Source organism: Nerophis ophidion, linkage group LG01 (genome assembly GCF_033978795.1).
Source record: "Nerophis ophidion isolate RoL-2023_Sa linkage group LG01, RoL_Noph_v1.0, whole genome shotgun sequence".
In the NCBI taxonomy this organism is placed as follows: Eukaryota; Metazoa; Chordata; class Actinopteri; order Syngnathiformes; family Syngnathidae; genus Nerophis; species Nerophis ophidion.
In genome coordinates, this window is record NC_084611.1 from 74,682,473 (window position 1) to 74,697,596 (window position 15,124).

Below are 15,124 nucleotides of genomic sequence, written 5' to 3' on the forward strand. Positions count from 1 at the left end.
CTACTATCCGCAGCCGGGAAGGTGCTAGCAAGGATCATGTTACATCGAGTAGCAACTCATGTAACCGAAAACATCCTGCCCGAATCTCAATGCGGCTTTAGACGTGATCGGAGCACCGCAGACATGATCTTTGTGGCCAGACAGGTACAGGAAAAATGCAGAGAACACCGCAAAGACTTGTACATGGCATTCATTGACCTGTCCAAAGCCTTCGATACAGTAAACCGGGACTTGCTGTGGGAAGTACTTGGAAAACTAGGTGTACCAGCAAAGTTCTGCAACCTACTGCGACAGCTACATGATGGCATGCAGGCCTGTGTGAGCAACGGCGGCCAACAATCCCCATTTTTCAGTGTGGATGTGGGGGTCAAGCAAGGGTGTGTCCTTGCCCCAACCATATTCAACATGTTTATTTCCACTGTCACCCTCCTGTCCCATAAACACCTGGACCCCACAGATGGGATTCAGATACAATACCGGCTGGATGGTAACCTTTTTAACATCCGTCGCCTCCAAGCCAGCACTAAACTCACCAGCCAGCATATTCTGGAACTACAGTATGCAGATGACTGCGCTGTACTTGCACACTCACCAGAGTCTCTCCAGCGCGCACTGAATGTGGTAGCCTCCATCTACAGTGCCATTGGTCTTCAGATAAACACCAAGAAAACACAAATACTCGTGCAGGAGTTTACTCCCCAGCCAAACACGCCAATCTTCACCCTTGACGGGCACCCATTAGCCACCGTCCCCCACTTCACCTACCTCGGAAGCACCCTGTCGCCAACCTGCACCATTGACGATGACGTCCAGGCCCGTATTGGCCTGGCCTCTGCTACCTTTGGAAGGCTACGGTCCAGGGTTTTCCTGAACAGGAATCTAACCATCTCCACCAAGACAGTCGTGTATAAGGCAGTCTGCCTCTCCACGCTGCTCTATAGTTCCGAAACCTGGACACCCTACCAGAGGCACATCCAGAGTCTCGAGGCCTTCCACATCCGCTGCCTCCAAAGGATCCTGGGTCTGACCTGGGAAGACAGGGTGCCCTACACTGAAATTTATGACCGGACCAACACACCCAGCATCACAGCACTCCTTGGCCAAAAACACCTAAGATGGGTCGGACATGTGATTCGTATGCCAGCCCACCGCCTACCCCGTCAAATATTGTATGGCCAGCTTTCAGTCGGTCAAAGGTCTGCCGGGGGCCAGAAAAAACGGTACAAGGACCACATTAAAACTCTCCTGAAAAAGTGTGACATAAAACCACCAGCACTGGAGTCCCTGGCTGCTGACCGCCAGACTTGGAGCTCTACTTGCCACCAGGGAATCACTCATCTTCAGGAGAAGTTCACAGAGCGGAGAGCACAGCGGCGTGCACAAAGACACCAACGTGCCACAGCACCAGCGACCATCACCGCTGCCTTCCCCTGCCCCTCCTGTGACAAAGTCTGTGGATCACGCATAGGCCTGAGCAGCCACCTGGCTATGCACAGGCGAAAAGCACAACAATAACCAATCCAATACTTCGTTTGGAGCAACGTCATCATCGACATCGATGGACTGCCATAAGCAAAGTAAGGGCCAAAACTGTCGGCATGGTCTGAGAGCAGCTGTGTGTACACAAATACGCCACTCTTGCCTGCATATCATCATGCATTCTTTTGTTTTGGAGGGCCTTTTGCTGATAGACTGACACTACTCGCTTGTTATTCATAAAAGATGTGATTGCATCTCTTTTCTCAGCCACTTGTGTTTCATATACCGTCAGAGTCAGTGTGTTATGTTCCCAGGGAATGTTTTTTCATTTTCATGCGGGACAAAAACATACACAAAATGTATAACTCGTGATCTATTTTGCACATCGTTTTCATGCAGTTTGTCATAAAAAAAAAAATTGGATACCGCTGTAAATCTAATTGTATTTATGTAAATAAATAATAGTGTTTTGTAAATCAGGTTTCTTGTGTAGTTCCCTGTGCTTCCTTGCAGTGGCGTTTAACGACTACCAGATGGCAGCATTTCTCCGGTGCCGTGACCAGCTTGATTGACAAGTTTTCTGTCCAGAGCATGCGGAGAGCATCTCGCCCTCGTACCTCTGCAGGTCGGTGGCTGTCTGGCAATGACTCACTGGAATGCCGCATCACACTTTTTGTTGTTTTGATGTGATATTTCTTTTTCAATTTTTTATTTTTTTTTCTTGTGGGGTTCCTGCTTTTCTGCATCTGCACCCTGCACAGAGAGGAGGAGAGAGCAGCAGCCGGAATGATGGAGATGAAGAGAGAATCTTTCCATCAGTATGGATCCCTGGAGCGCACGCCGTGGAGCAGAGACAACAACAAAGCAGGTTATATACCGTAACTAATTAACATGCTGTTAATTTGCATGTAGAAATAACGACTTCTACTGTATGGGTTCATGATTGATGGTAGTGAGTCATAATTACATGATTATGCATATATGGTCCTGATACTACAGCACATAATACACAGTTTGCTTTTCCTGTTATTAGTAGCATGCACTATAGCCAACCATGCATGTCTGTAGTCAGCACTGCAAATGTCAAGCATCCACAGGTGTTTCTTTGTCAAGTGTGTGTGTGGTACTGTCCAAATTATACTCAAACAATCCATTGTTAAATTGTTTGTCCATGTTTTCATTTTCATCTGTGTGTACTGCCATCCATTCAAAGTGTAGTGTACATCCCCCACCCATTTTCTCAATTTCCCTGCAAAGTTCATTTAAATGAATTACATTTTTAGCTAATAACTACATCACTAATTGAAGTGCCACGGCATAGAGCTCAGTTTTATATGAGCATGATTAAAACCAGATGGAGTTTGCTTGTTGAACGGAATGAAAGAAACACATGAAAGAACATGCAGTATATTATATACGAGTGGTGCACATTTAATTGATTTTTAGTCACGATTTTGACTGCCACAATTAAATCAAGGTAATTGCCGGCGATATTAACTTTTAAAAGGCAGGCTTCGCTGCATATCCATTCAAGTACTTCCACGTCCGCGGCGCATAATATATATATATATATATATATATATATATATATATATATATATATATATATATATATATATATATATATATATATATATATATATATATATATCAGAGAAAAACACGGAGTTGGAATATAATTACAACACTTTATGTACATATTTATATAATATTTACATATTTCTATAATATGTAACTACAAGCTCCATTCACTGACAGAGTCCCATTGCTTTTATGAGTGGTCGAACGAGTCAAAAGCCGAAAAAAAAAGGAAAAAAAAAATTATAATTTTTTTTAATTGTTTTATTTTTAATTTTTTTTAATTTGTGGCGGCCGTAATTCTTTCGTGGCGGGCCGCCACAATTAATGAATGTCTGGGAAACCTTGTAAATATGTATGTATATATATATATATATATATATATATATATATATATATATATATATATATATATATATATATATATATATATATATATATATATATACGTCACTGGGGGGGGAAAGAGCCTGAGCTAGTGCGCGAAGTCGAGAAATTCCGGCTGGATATAGTCGGACTCACTTCGACGCACAGTAAGGGCTCTGGAACCACTTCTCTCGAGAGGGATTGGACCCTCCTCCACTCTGGCGTTGCCGGCAGTGAAAGGCGACGGGCTGGGGTGGCAATTCTTGTTTCCCCCCGGCTCAAAGCCTGTACGTTGGAGTTCAACCCAGTGGACGAAAGGGTAGCCTCCGTCCGCCTTCGGGTGGGGGGACGGGTCCTGACTGTTGTTTGTGCTTACGCACCAAACAGCAGTTCAGAGTACCCACCCTTTTTGGGAACACTCGAGGGAGTACTGGAAAGTGCTCCCCCGGGTGATTCCCTTGTCCTACTGGGAGACTTCAACGCTCACGTTGGCAACAACAGTGAAACCTGGAGAGGCGTGATTGGGAAGAATGGCCGCCCGGATCTGAACCCGAGTGGTGTTTTGTTATTGGACTTTTGTGCTCGTCACAGTTTGTCCATAACAAACACCATGTTCAAACATAAGGGTGTCCGTATGTGCACTTGGCACCAGGACACCCTAGGCCGCAGTTCCATGATCGACTTTGTAGTTGTGTCATCGGATTTGCGGCCTTATGTTTTGGACACTCGGGTGAAGAGAGGGGCGGAGCTTTCTACCGATCACCACCTGGTGGTGAGTTGGCTGCGATGGTGGGGGAGGATGCCGGACAGACCTGGCAGGCCCAAACGCATTGTGAGGGTCTGCTGGGAACGTCTGGCAGAGTCTCCTGTCAGACAAAGTTTCAATTCCCACTTCCGGAAGAACTTTGAACATGTCACGAGGGAGGTGCTGGACATTGAGTCCGAGTGGACCATGTTCCGCACCTCTATTGTCGAGGCGGCAGATCGGAAATGTGGCCGCAAGGTAGTTGGTGCCTGTCGGGGTGATGGATCAATGTTCTATTTATTAATAAGCCAAAACAACAACAACAACAACAAAAACCTTTTGTCTTCTGTATGTTCTGCACACAAACAAAGAAGTCACTATTGTGCCCTGACAAATGATCAGAAATAACAAAAACCCTCAACTTAACAACTGAAGTGCGACAATGATCGACTTTTCATAAAAAAGGAAAATCCACTTACAATAACATTGGCAAGGAGGACATGACAAATAAGTAAGGTGCAGACCTAGGGAGAACAGGGGGCAGTGGGAGGGTCCGTGCCTTGAAAGACACGCCGCTGAACGGGAATAGCTCTTCTAATCCACTGTGGAAAGTCTGCTTTGACATCTTTTTTCAGAAAAGTTTGGTCTCATCACAATCCAAACTTGCTTTTGTATGAATCCTGCTTCGATGATTCTTCTTGCTGCGCCCTGCTTTTTGCCTGCGGGCATGACACAAAATGAATGAAGAAATGAAGTGTTCGTACACAGAGACATGGTTCGCACAGGGAAGCATATTTGTCTCAATCTAAAAGTTCTTTAATAGAAAAGAAGGTTCTTAAATCGAGGTTACACTGTGATGTTTGTGGCACGTTGGAAAGTTGGCGCTCTTTAGGCAGCCGCTGAAAACAGCCCCTTTAAATATGTACATTTCAGACCAGCTGTCAGGCTTGCCACTGACAGTTTGTTTGTGTTTTAGTTTCTCCTCTGTGTTTAGTATTTCCTGTCCTTAGTTCCTGTCAAGTGCTCTTATTTTGTCAGCTTCCTGTCTTGTTCCCTGAGTGCTGTGTTTCCCGTCAGCTACGGCTGATTGGCACCTGGCCACACCCGTTGCCAATCAGCCCGCTCCAATTTGTACCTGCTTTGTCTTGTGTCAGTTGCTGGATCATTGTATTGTCTTGTTGATGTCACGTCTAGTCGCTCTTGTGATGTGTTATCGCTCCTGTCGTGTCGTACCTTGTCTTTGCAGCGTAGCGGTAAGATATATTCAGTTGATGTTTGTAGCTTACTGTTTTTTGTTCCCTGCTTCCGTTTTATTTTTCATTATACAAGTACGACTTCTGTTTGCCTGTTCGCTACCCGTTAGCTTCCACGCTAAGCTCCTGTTCGTTATTTTGTAGCTCCCAGGCTAGCTCCTTTTGTTTGATTATCCACCTCGTGCGTGCTTTGTGTTTGTACCCTTTTGGTTTTGTTTTTGTCTTAGTATTAAATCATGTTTTCTCATTCCATGCCTGCCTCCATCTCTGCATCTTGGGGTTCGTCACCAAATAACTGTGACACCAGCATTCAGCTATTGACCCCTGCTCAATAGTAATAATACTCTACATTGGCCTCCACCTTGATAGACACCATGCCATGCCAATGATTACCATCAATGCCTCATCCACTTAAATAAGGGCCCCCTCTTTCCCCTCAGGGAGAAACTGTAATTACATTGAATATGTCTGTGAATTGCTGGACAAACGTGCAGCGCTTGAAGCGAAGACATGGTGTCTGTAGCCTGAAAAGAACAAGAAATGATAAAAGCCCAAGAGGAGATACAATCGTCCCTTCGCCACATTGCACTTAAAGTATTGAGGCTCCACCCCATCTCGGATTAAAAAAAATAAAATCATATTCTGCCATTTTTTGCCATAAATGAAGCATTTTCAAGCGATCAAGTGGCTAAAGGACTAAAAATATCAATAGTACAGTAGTTTTGGCCACGAGATGCGACAAACCAATTTGAGCGCGCTGTTCAGTATTGTGGCCACTGATTGGCTCAGCCTCAGGCAACATTATAATCTTGGATTAAAAGAGTGTAAATGCGTCTATAGTAGAGGTCCCCAAATTACGGCCCACTGGCTGGATACGGCCCGCCAGCGTCCAAAATCCGGTCCACGGGAAGTTCCAAGTTAAAAAAACACACATATATATATATATATATATATATATATATATATATATATATATACTTTTTTTTATTTTTTTATTTTTTACATTTGTCCTTTCTAATCCATTTTCTACCGCTTGTTACTCTGTGTCTCCTGGCCGCTCAGGCAAATCATTTTGTCTAAAAATGCATTTTCCCATCGATAACGCGACAGCAGCAAGCCTAAAACAGAATTATAATATTGGATTAAAAGAGTGTAAATGTGTCTAGAGCAGAGGTCCCCAAACTACGGCCCGCTGGCCGGATACCTTCAGAACTTTCCTCTCGAAGGACTTATCTTTGTCCATGTGATTTCAGATAAAACAAAAATTGAACTGTTTGGCCACAATACCCAGCAATATTTTTGGAGGAGAAAAGGTGAGGTCTTTAATCCCAGGAACACCATACCGACTGTCAAGCGTGGTGGTGGTAGTATTATGCTCTGGGCCTGTTTTGCTGCCAATGGAACCGGTGCTTTACAGAGAGTAAATGGGTCAATGAAAAAGGAGGATTACCTCCAAATTCTTCAGGACAACCTAAAATCATCAACCCCAAGGTTGGTTCGTGGCCGCAGTTGGGTGTTCCAACAGGACAATGACCCCATAAACACGTCGAAAGTGGAAAAAGAATGGCTAGAATTAAGGTTGTAGAATGGCCTTCCCAAAGTCCTGACAAATGGACAATGCTGAAGAAACAAGTCTATGTCAGAAAAAAACAAATAAATAAAGCTGAACTACACCAATTTTGTCAAGAGGAGTGGTCAGAAGCTTGTGGATGGCTACCAAAAGCACCTTATTGCAGTGAAACTTGCCAAGGGACATGTAACCAAATATTAACATTGCTGTATGTTTACTTTTGACCCAGTAGATTTGGTCAAATTTCCAGTAGACCAAACTTCATGAATGTTTGGCCCAGAGGGTTCTTGTAATGTTTAAAAATCATTTTAGAAGGTGTGTTTATATTTTCATATTGCTATGAAAATATTTAATTCAAAATTAATGATTCCTAGTTTGCAAAAATTCATTAATCGCAGTCCTGTCCAGCGATGAACGAGAGATTACTGGACATGATTTTTATTGTGACAATTTTTTATATACATATGATGTGATAATTGACCGGCTCAAATTTTTATTTTAAAAGGGCAAGCTCTAAAATATGATTGCGTTTGTGTGTGTCTTTTAGAGGACGATGTGGTGTCCATGGCAGACTCCAGCCTCACTGCAGACGATATCGAGGGCGAACTCTTCAAGATCGAGAGGATTAGAGACGTTCTGGTCCGCAGGGAGTCAGAGCTCAGATACATGTGAGATGATCGAGATGACATTTTGTGGGAGAATTCTACATCATGTGCTTTTTTTATTCCCCCAACAGATGGATATAATAAAGGGTAGCTCCACATGAGAGATAAAAAAATATGTGTACCGCCTTCCTCCAATATGAATGTCCACCTAAAAAATATGTATTTTTGCTCACGAACAAGGTCAAATTACAGTTGGATAGACTGGATTTAAAATACTGCATTGCCAAGAGTAACTTCTTAGCTCCTATTTCAAAACGTGGCATCGAACATACAAGAGTTAGAGCCCGTCGAGCCCGACTACCTGCATTTTCATGACACAAGCTTAAATAATACTTGAGCGTCATGACTAATGTTGTCTTCTGTGTCGCCTTTTGCAGGATGGATGACATTCAGCTGTGCAAGGAGATAACTCGACTCAAAAAGGAGCTGCACAAATTAGTGTCCCTGCCAGGTTGGAGTCAACACCGTCACTTACCCCTCAGTTAAACCCAAAAAACTAATTGCAAGAGTTGACGTATATATATATATATATATATTAGTTCTCTCAAAGGGTTATTTTTTTAATTAAATTAATCACATTTTTAAATGTGGATTAATCACAGGTGATAACACCACCTTTATGGCTTAAGGTAAATGAGCAGTCCAAATCGAGAGAATGCCAAGAGTGTGGAAAGAAGTAATCAGAGCAAAGGGTGGCTATTTTGAAGAAACTAGAATACAAAACATGTTTTCAGTTATTTCACCTTTTTTTTTGTTAAGTACATAACTCCACATGTTTTTATTCATAGTTTTGATGCCTTCAGTGACAATCTACAATGTAAAAAATATAGAAAACGCTTTGAATGATTGATTGTAGAATATATATATATATATATATATATATATATATATATATATATATATATATATATATATATATATATATACAAAAAACATACACCTGGGGATAGGTTGATTGGCAACACTAAATTGGCCCTAGTGTGTGAGTGGGAAACAAGAATGACAAACACATTTCGGGAGAGCATCCTCACAGTAACGCAACATAAACGCAACATAACAAATACTCACAATCCCATGCATCCATGACTCTTCCAGGCTATATTATACGCCCCCAACCCCGCCCACCTCAACCGACGCACGGAGGGGGGCGGGGTTTGGTGCTAGCGGGGTGTAAGCCACGTACAACATGTTACTGGGCTGGCAAGCCCTTTGTACATGTTGTAGAAGGCGTCAAAGGCAATGGCTTCATAGCACACCCTTATTATTGTTATCTGAGTGACCATCAGCAGATATTAGTGAGAATGGTTGCGGTTCCCTTGTCTTCTTTATTTTGTGAAATGGGTCAAAATGGCTTTTTGAGCAGTAAAGATTGCCGACCCCTGCCCTAGGGTAACAACGTTAATTTCTGTTTGATGAAATGTGATTATGTGCATGAGTGTATATGTACTTGTATATGTACAGTATGTGTATATGTATGTTTGTACAGTGAATGTAAATGTATGTGTATATAAATGTACATATTGTTCAACACTATGAAATCCTAGATGGACTGCAAAGGGAGTGCAGAAGCAAACTGCTTATTTGTCCTTGTAAAACCTGTACCATAAAAAAAAAAGCATGCACATACATATTCTTAATTGTCTTTGCTCCTGTAGATAAGGACAAGTCCAACGAGGACCGGCAAAAGGAAGAGGAACTTCTGCAGCAAATTCACAAACTGGTGGAAACCAGAGATTTCCTTGTGGATGATGTCGAGTTTGAAAGACTCAGGTGAGCTGTTGCATATGACGAGATGCATGGATGGATATATGGATTAGTAGGTAGACGGTCTCACATCCAGGATGAGTCATCCTGTAGCGCAGCACACGGGCAGTGAAGATGACAAGAAAAGGTCAAGGCTGTCGTTTAAACACAGCGAGGAGACGACATGTTCCAACGTGTCCTTGGACTACATTGTGCTTAGTTAACTGCCATGATTACGGAAATAGGCAAGCAGGAGGATTTGATGGCGCTGAATCCTGTGTCGATAAGGATCTCGGTCTGCGCGACACCCCATAATAACCTTTTCACGCGCTCATATTATACAGCACGCACCCACAACACCGGCAAGTGTTTTAGGTTTAACGATCGCTGCCTTTGTTGTAAAAAGAACACGATGTTGTTGCAATAATTTGTAGTGTCTCAATTTGCTGCAAAACACCACTTTTGGACTTTAAAATGCAAAGCCTGGGGATTACCTTTGTCGTCATCTGTACGCAGGGAGAAGGAGGAAGATAAGGAAATGGCTGACTTTCTGAGGTCGAAATTTCCAAGACACCTGCAGAAAACAGGTATTGCACACACGCGTGTAAGGGTTGCGCGTTTTCCTCTGAAATATGCACTTACTCAGTGGCCTAGTGGTTTGAGTGTTTGCCATGAGTTCTGTAGGTTGTGAGTTCAAACCCCGGCCGAGTCATACCAAAGACGATAAAAATGGGAGCCATTACATTCCTGCTTGACACTCAGAATTAAGGGTTGGAATTGGGGGTTAAATCACCAAAAAATGATTCCCGGGCGCGGCCACCCTTGCTGCTCACTGCTCCCCTCACCTCCCTGAGGATGATTTAGGGTTATGGGTCAAATGCAGAGAATAATTTCGCCACACCTTATGTGTGTGTGACAGTCATTGGTACTTTAACTTTAACTTAATTGCAACTAAGAAGCTAGATGTACTGAGCCTAGTAAACTAGTAATAGTAACCTAGAAGATGCTTAAAGGTCAAATGTTTTGTCACATAATCGTCACATAGAAAAGTTTTGTCCTTTTTTTTGGAACGATATACAGTGGTACTTTTTTGCATCCATTTGTCCTACAAGAAATCCAATTAATCTTTCCCGGTAGGGATGTAAGGATTAACGGTATTAATGTTAACAGTGCTAATCTCCTGACCGTTGGTATTACCATCCATCCATCCATTTTCTACCGCTTATTGCCATTGGGGTCACGGTACAAAAAGCTTTTTGAAAAATCGTGATTAATAACTGCACATTGATAAACTTACGGATCGACATGCGCCAACCCTCCCGCTTAAATGCTAAAACAAGAGACATTAATGTCTTTTCCCATTGAGAAATTACATACCCCTATTCAAACTTGTATAGTCTGAGCAACTAAGATATTCAATTGTGCACGTTAGAGATGCGCGGATAGGCAATTATATCATCCGCAACCTCATCACTAAAGTCGTCATCCACCCGCCATCTACCCGAACCAACATTTTATCAACACCGCAACCGCCCGCCACCCGCCCGTTGTTATATATCAGGGGTTGGCAGCCTTTACCACTCATAGCTCTAATTTGACTCGTTTCACAGAGTAAAGAAGACAATGGGAGCCTCAAACATTCTCGCGACTGTTTGCTTGTGCTTATCCAGATAACGAGAATAAGAGCGTGCAATGAAGCCATTGCCTTTGACACCTTCAACAACATGTACAAACTGTTTGCCAGTCCAGCAACATGTTGTGTGCAGCTTCCGCAAAATCACATACAAGATTGAAAGGCAATACTGGGTGACACAGAGTAAACTGATGGTTGTGATATAAACAATATTAACACTCCTACTAATATGTGCCACGCTGTGAAGCCACACCAAACAAGAATGACAAACACATTTCGAAAGAACATCCTCACAGTAACACAACATAAACGCAACACAACAAATACCCAGGATCCTTTGCATCCATGACTATTCCTGACTATATTTTACTCCACCGCGCCCCCAACCCCGCCCACCTTACCAACGCATGGGGGAGCGGGGGGTTTGGTGCTAGCGGGGTGTATAATATAGTCAGGAATGGTCATGGATGCAAAGGATTCTGGGTATTTGTTGTGTTGCATTTATCTTGTGTTAATGTGAGGATATTCTCTCGAAATGTGTTTGTCATTCTTGTTTGGTGTGGCTTCACAGCATGGCACATATTAGTAAGAGTGTTAAAATTGTTTATATCACAACCATCAGTGTACTCTGTGTCACCCAGTATGCCTCGCAGTCGTGTACGTGCGTCTGCAGAAGCCACATATAACATGTTGCTGGACTGGCATGCAGTTTATACATGTTGTAGAAGGCGTCAAAGGCAATGGCTTCATAGCACGCCCTAATTCTTGTTAACTGGGTGATCGCCAGCAGATGTTCGCGAGAATGTTTGCGGCTCCTGTTGTTTTCTTTACTTTGTGACACGGGTCAAAATTGCCCTTTGAGTGGTAAAGGTTGCCGATCACTGAACCATGTATATCAAATATCTCCGGATGGTTCAACCGCCACCCACCTGAATCTATTTAAAATTTAATTTTTCGTAATGTCACCCGCCCAACCCGCGGTTTATCCGCGGACTCCGCGGATGAGACCGCAAACCGCGCATCTGTAGTGCACGTTTAACCTACAAGCTGGGATTTTTTAGAAGAGAGCGATGGTTATTTACTCAGAGGAATATGACGCTGAACAGAGTCGGATGCCACAATGCCTACCAGAAATAAATGAAAAAAAAATAATGATAGTATTTCGTTTAACTACATCTTATAGTTCTCCAGTACAAACCAATATTTAAAGGCCTACTGAAACCCACTACTACCGACCCCGCAGTCTGATAGTTTATATATCAATGATGAAATATTAACATCGCAACACATGCCAATACGGCTTTTTTAGGTTACTAAATTACAATTTAAAATGTTTCGCGATGTATCCTGTTGGAAACGTCGCGGTATGATGACGCGTGCGTTTGACGTCACCAGTTGTAGCGGACATTTTTTTCCAGCCCGATCCAAGCTATAAGTAGTCTGCTTTAATCACATAATTACACAGTATTCTGGACATCTGTGTTGCTGAATCTTTTGCAATTTGTTCAATTAATAATGGAGAAGTCAAAGTACTAAGATGGAGGTGGGAAGCGGTGTATTGCAGCTACCTTTAACAACACAAACACAGCTGGTGTTTCCTTGTTTAAAATTCACGAAGGTGAAGCTTAACTATGGAACAGAGCGGTCAAGTGAACATGGTTCCCGACCACATGTCAACCGGCAGGTTTCGGTGAGAAAATTGTGGTAATAAGTCACCTCTTACCAGAGACATGAGCGGAGCTTGCGTCCTCCTGCAGCTGCGTGGCTTCCTTCAGAGGCACTGGCGGTCACTACACCCGTGGCCACACCCCTCCAACTTTCAGGTACCATATAATCTCACTAAAACACTAGAAACACAATAATCAGATAAAGGATTTTCCAGAATTATCCTAGTAAATGTGTCTAATAAGATCTGAATCGCTCCCACTGCCCTCGCCTTTTTTTTATTTTTTTTATTTCTAGTCCTTCACTCTCACTATCCTCATCCACAAATCTTTCATCCTCGCTCAAATTAATGGGGAAATTGTCGCTTTCTCGGCCCGATTCGCTCTCGGTGCTGGTGGCTATGATTATAAACAATGCGAGGATGTGAGGAGCTCTACAACCTGTGACGTCACGCACACATCGTCTGCTACTTCCGGTACAGGCAAGGCTTTTTTATTAGCGACCAAAAGTTGCGAACTTTATCGTGGATGTTCTCTGCTAAATACTTTCTGCAAAAATATGGCAATATCGCGAAATGATCAAGTATGACACATAGAATGGACCTGCTATCCCCGTTTAAATAAGAACATCTCATTTTTGAAAAGAATAAAACTCAGAGCAGACATTGTACAGTAAGTGATTTTTTTTAAATAGTTTGATGCTCTCATGAAGTCTGCAGTAATCAGTGGTGTTGTTGAAGGAAAAAGTGAACACTGTGAGGCGTTTTTTAAATCAATGCGCTGCCTTATGTTAAAAATGAGCAAACTACGTAAATATTACATGTTATAAATGCGCCTGTCGCTACATTACATATATACTTACAGTGTGTCTGTAAAATCTTGATGGATATTTTTTTAAGATTTTTATAGGCAGAATAGAGCAACTTCCTTAGGCTCCGTTGTAAGCAGACATTTGCTCGCATTTATTTCAAAGTTAGAATGCATAAAAAAAGATACTGTCTCACATAAGGATTGTGATTTATTTTTTTTTAAGTGCAGTTTCCCTTTAAGCCAAAAGCCTATTTGGCTTATTTTTTAGTCGTAAACCACGAAGACTCAGTCACTAACGCCTGGGATTCTTTGTTAAAAGACTCCATTCCGTGGAATGACCTGCAGGCCAACACAGTAGTTTGTTACGGAAATGTTTAAACTGCCAATGAGTACTCCGTCCACTTGTGTTCGACTGTCTTTCCAAATATGTATTTTTTCCAAATACCATTAATTTAGTTTAACTTATTTTTTGTCAAACTCTCTCTTTTTAATTGGTTCTGTTATAATTTGTAGTAGCATCTGAGTGTTCTCTCCTCAACAAAACGCAGTCATATCGTCAGCAAATAATTCTAACTACAGTATATGCCCTGCAATGAGGTGGCGACTTGTCCAGGGTGTACTCTGCCTTCCGCCCGATTGTAGCTGAGACAGGCACGAGCGCCTCCCGCTATCCCAAAGGGAATAAGCGGTAGAAAATGGATGGATGGATGTCTTTTGTAACTGCACAAACGTTTTTTGTAGAGAGATGGAACAATTTTGGTCCCAGTATTGATCCCTGGAGTACACCGCAAGATATGTTTAGCATTGCAGACTTTTGTTCGCCTAGCTCAGTGGTCAGCAACCCAAAACGTTGAAAGAGCCATAATGGACCAAAAATACAAAAAATGTAAAGCCTTATACAAGTGTTATAATAAGGCAACACATAATGTAAGTGTCTATATTAGCTATATAGAATAGAATAGAATATATATTTTTGTCAATGTACATTATACAATGAAATTGCAAGCAAACTAATAACAAGGTACTCAGATAAATAGATACAAATATATAAAATACATAGAAATACCAAGCACACAGCTCACATGCACAGTCATTCTTTTTTATTACCTTGTGTTTAGCGACACTATTGCTCTCTATATTAGCCTACTGTCAAAGTCTGACGCAAAACTTCGTTGACAGAAATGTATTTTAATTTTTAATATACACAATTTTGCAACATTGTAAATCATTATTAAAATGGAAGCTTCTCACAAGATGAGATAACTTCTGGAAATGACTGACTCAGAATGGCCAAAGGTGTAAATGTGTGTGTGTCCAAGTTTAAGGCAACGGCAGGCTGTCTTCTTCTAAAGGATTTATTACAATCTTTACAAGCTGAGTAACGTTTGCTGTGGTCTGGTACAACATGGCACACAAACAACATCAGAAATGCAGCCAATATTACATACAGATAATGAGTCATGAGACATGCAAATATAAATGAAAGACACAGGGAACATAAGTAAAGGAAATTAAATGAACTAAAGTATACCTACAAATGAGGCATAATGATGCAAAATGTACATACAGCTAGCCTAAATAGCATGTTAGCATCGATTAGCTTGCAGTCATGCACTGA

The 15,124-nt window shown here is 41.9% G+C and overlaps 1 protein-coding gene across 3 annotated transcripts in view; it reads left to right on the forward strand.

Moving 5' to 3' along the window:
• Positions 1-2,118: 2,118 nt before the first annotated feature.
• LOC133559436 (bMERB domain-containing protein 1-like) overlaps positions 2,119-15,124 on the forward strand; it is a 33,843-nt gene continuing 20,837 nt past the window's right edge. For 2 of the 3 annotated variants that reach the window (XM_061911194.1, XM_061911203.1), the window contains exons 1-5: positions 2,119-2,347; positions 7,539-7,659; positions 8,034-8,107; positions 9,312-9,426; positions 9,916-9,986. In XM_061911194.1, the coding sequence (XP_061767178.1) occupies positions 2,266-2,347; positions 7,539-7,659; positions 8,034-8,107; positions 9,312-9,426; positions 9,916-9,986 (463 nt within the window). In that variant the 5' untranslated portion in view covers positions 2,119-2,265. The remainder of the gene's footprint in view (positions 2,348-7,538; positions 7,660-8,033; positions 8,108-9,311; positions 9,427-9,915; positions 9,987-15,124) is intronic. The other variant, XM_061911209.1, reaches the window with a different exon arrangement.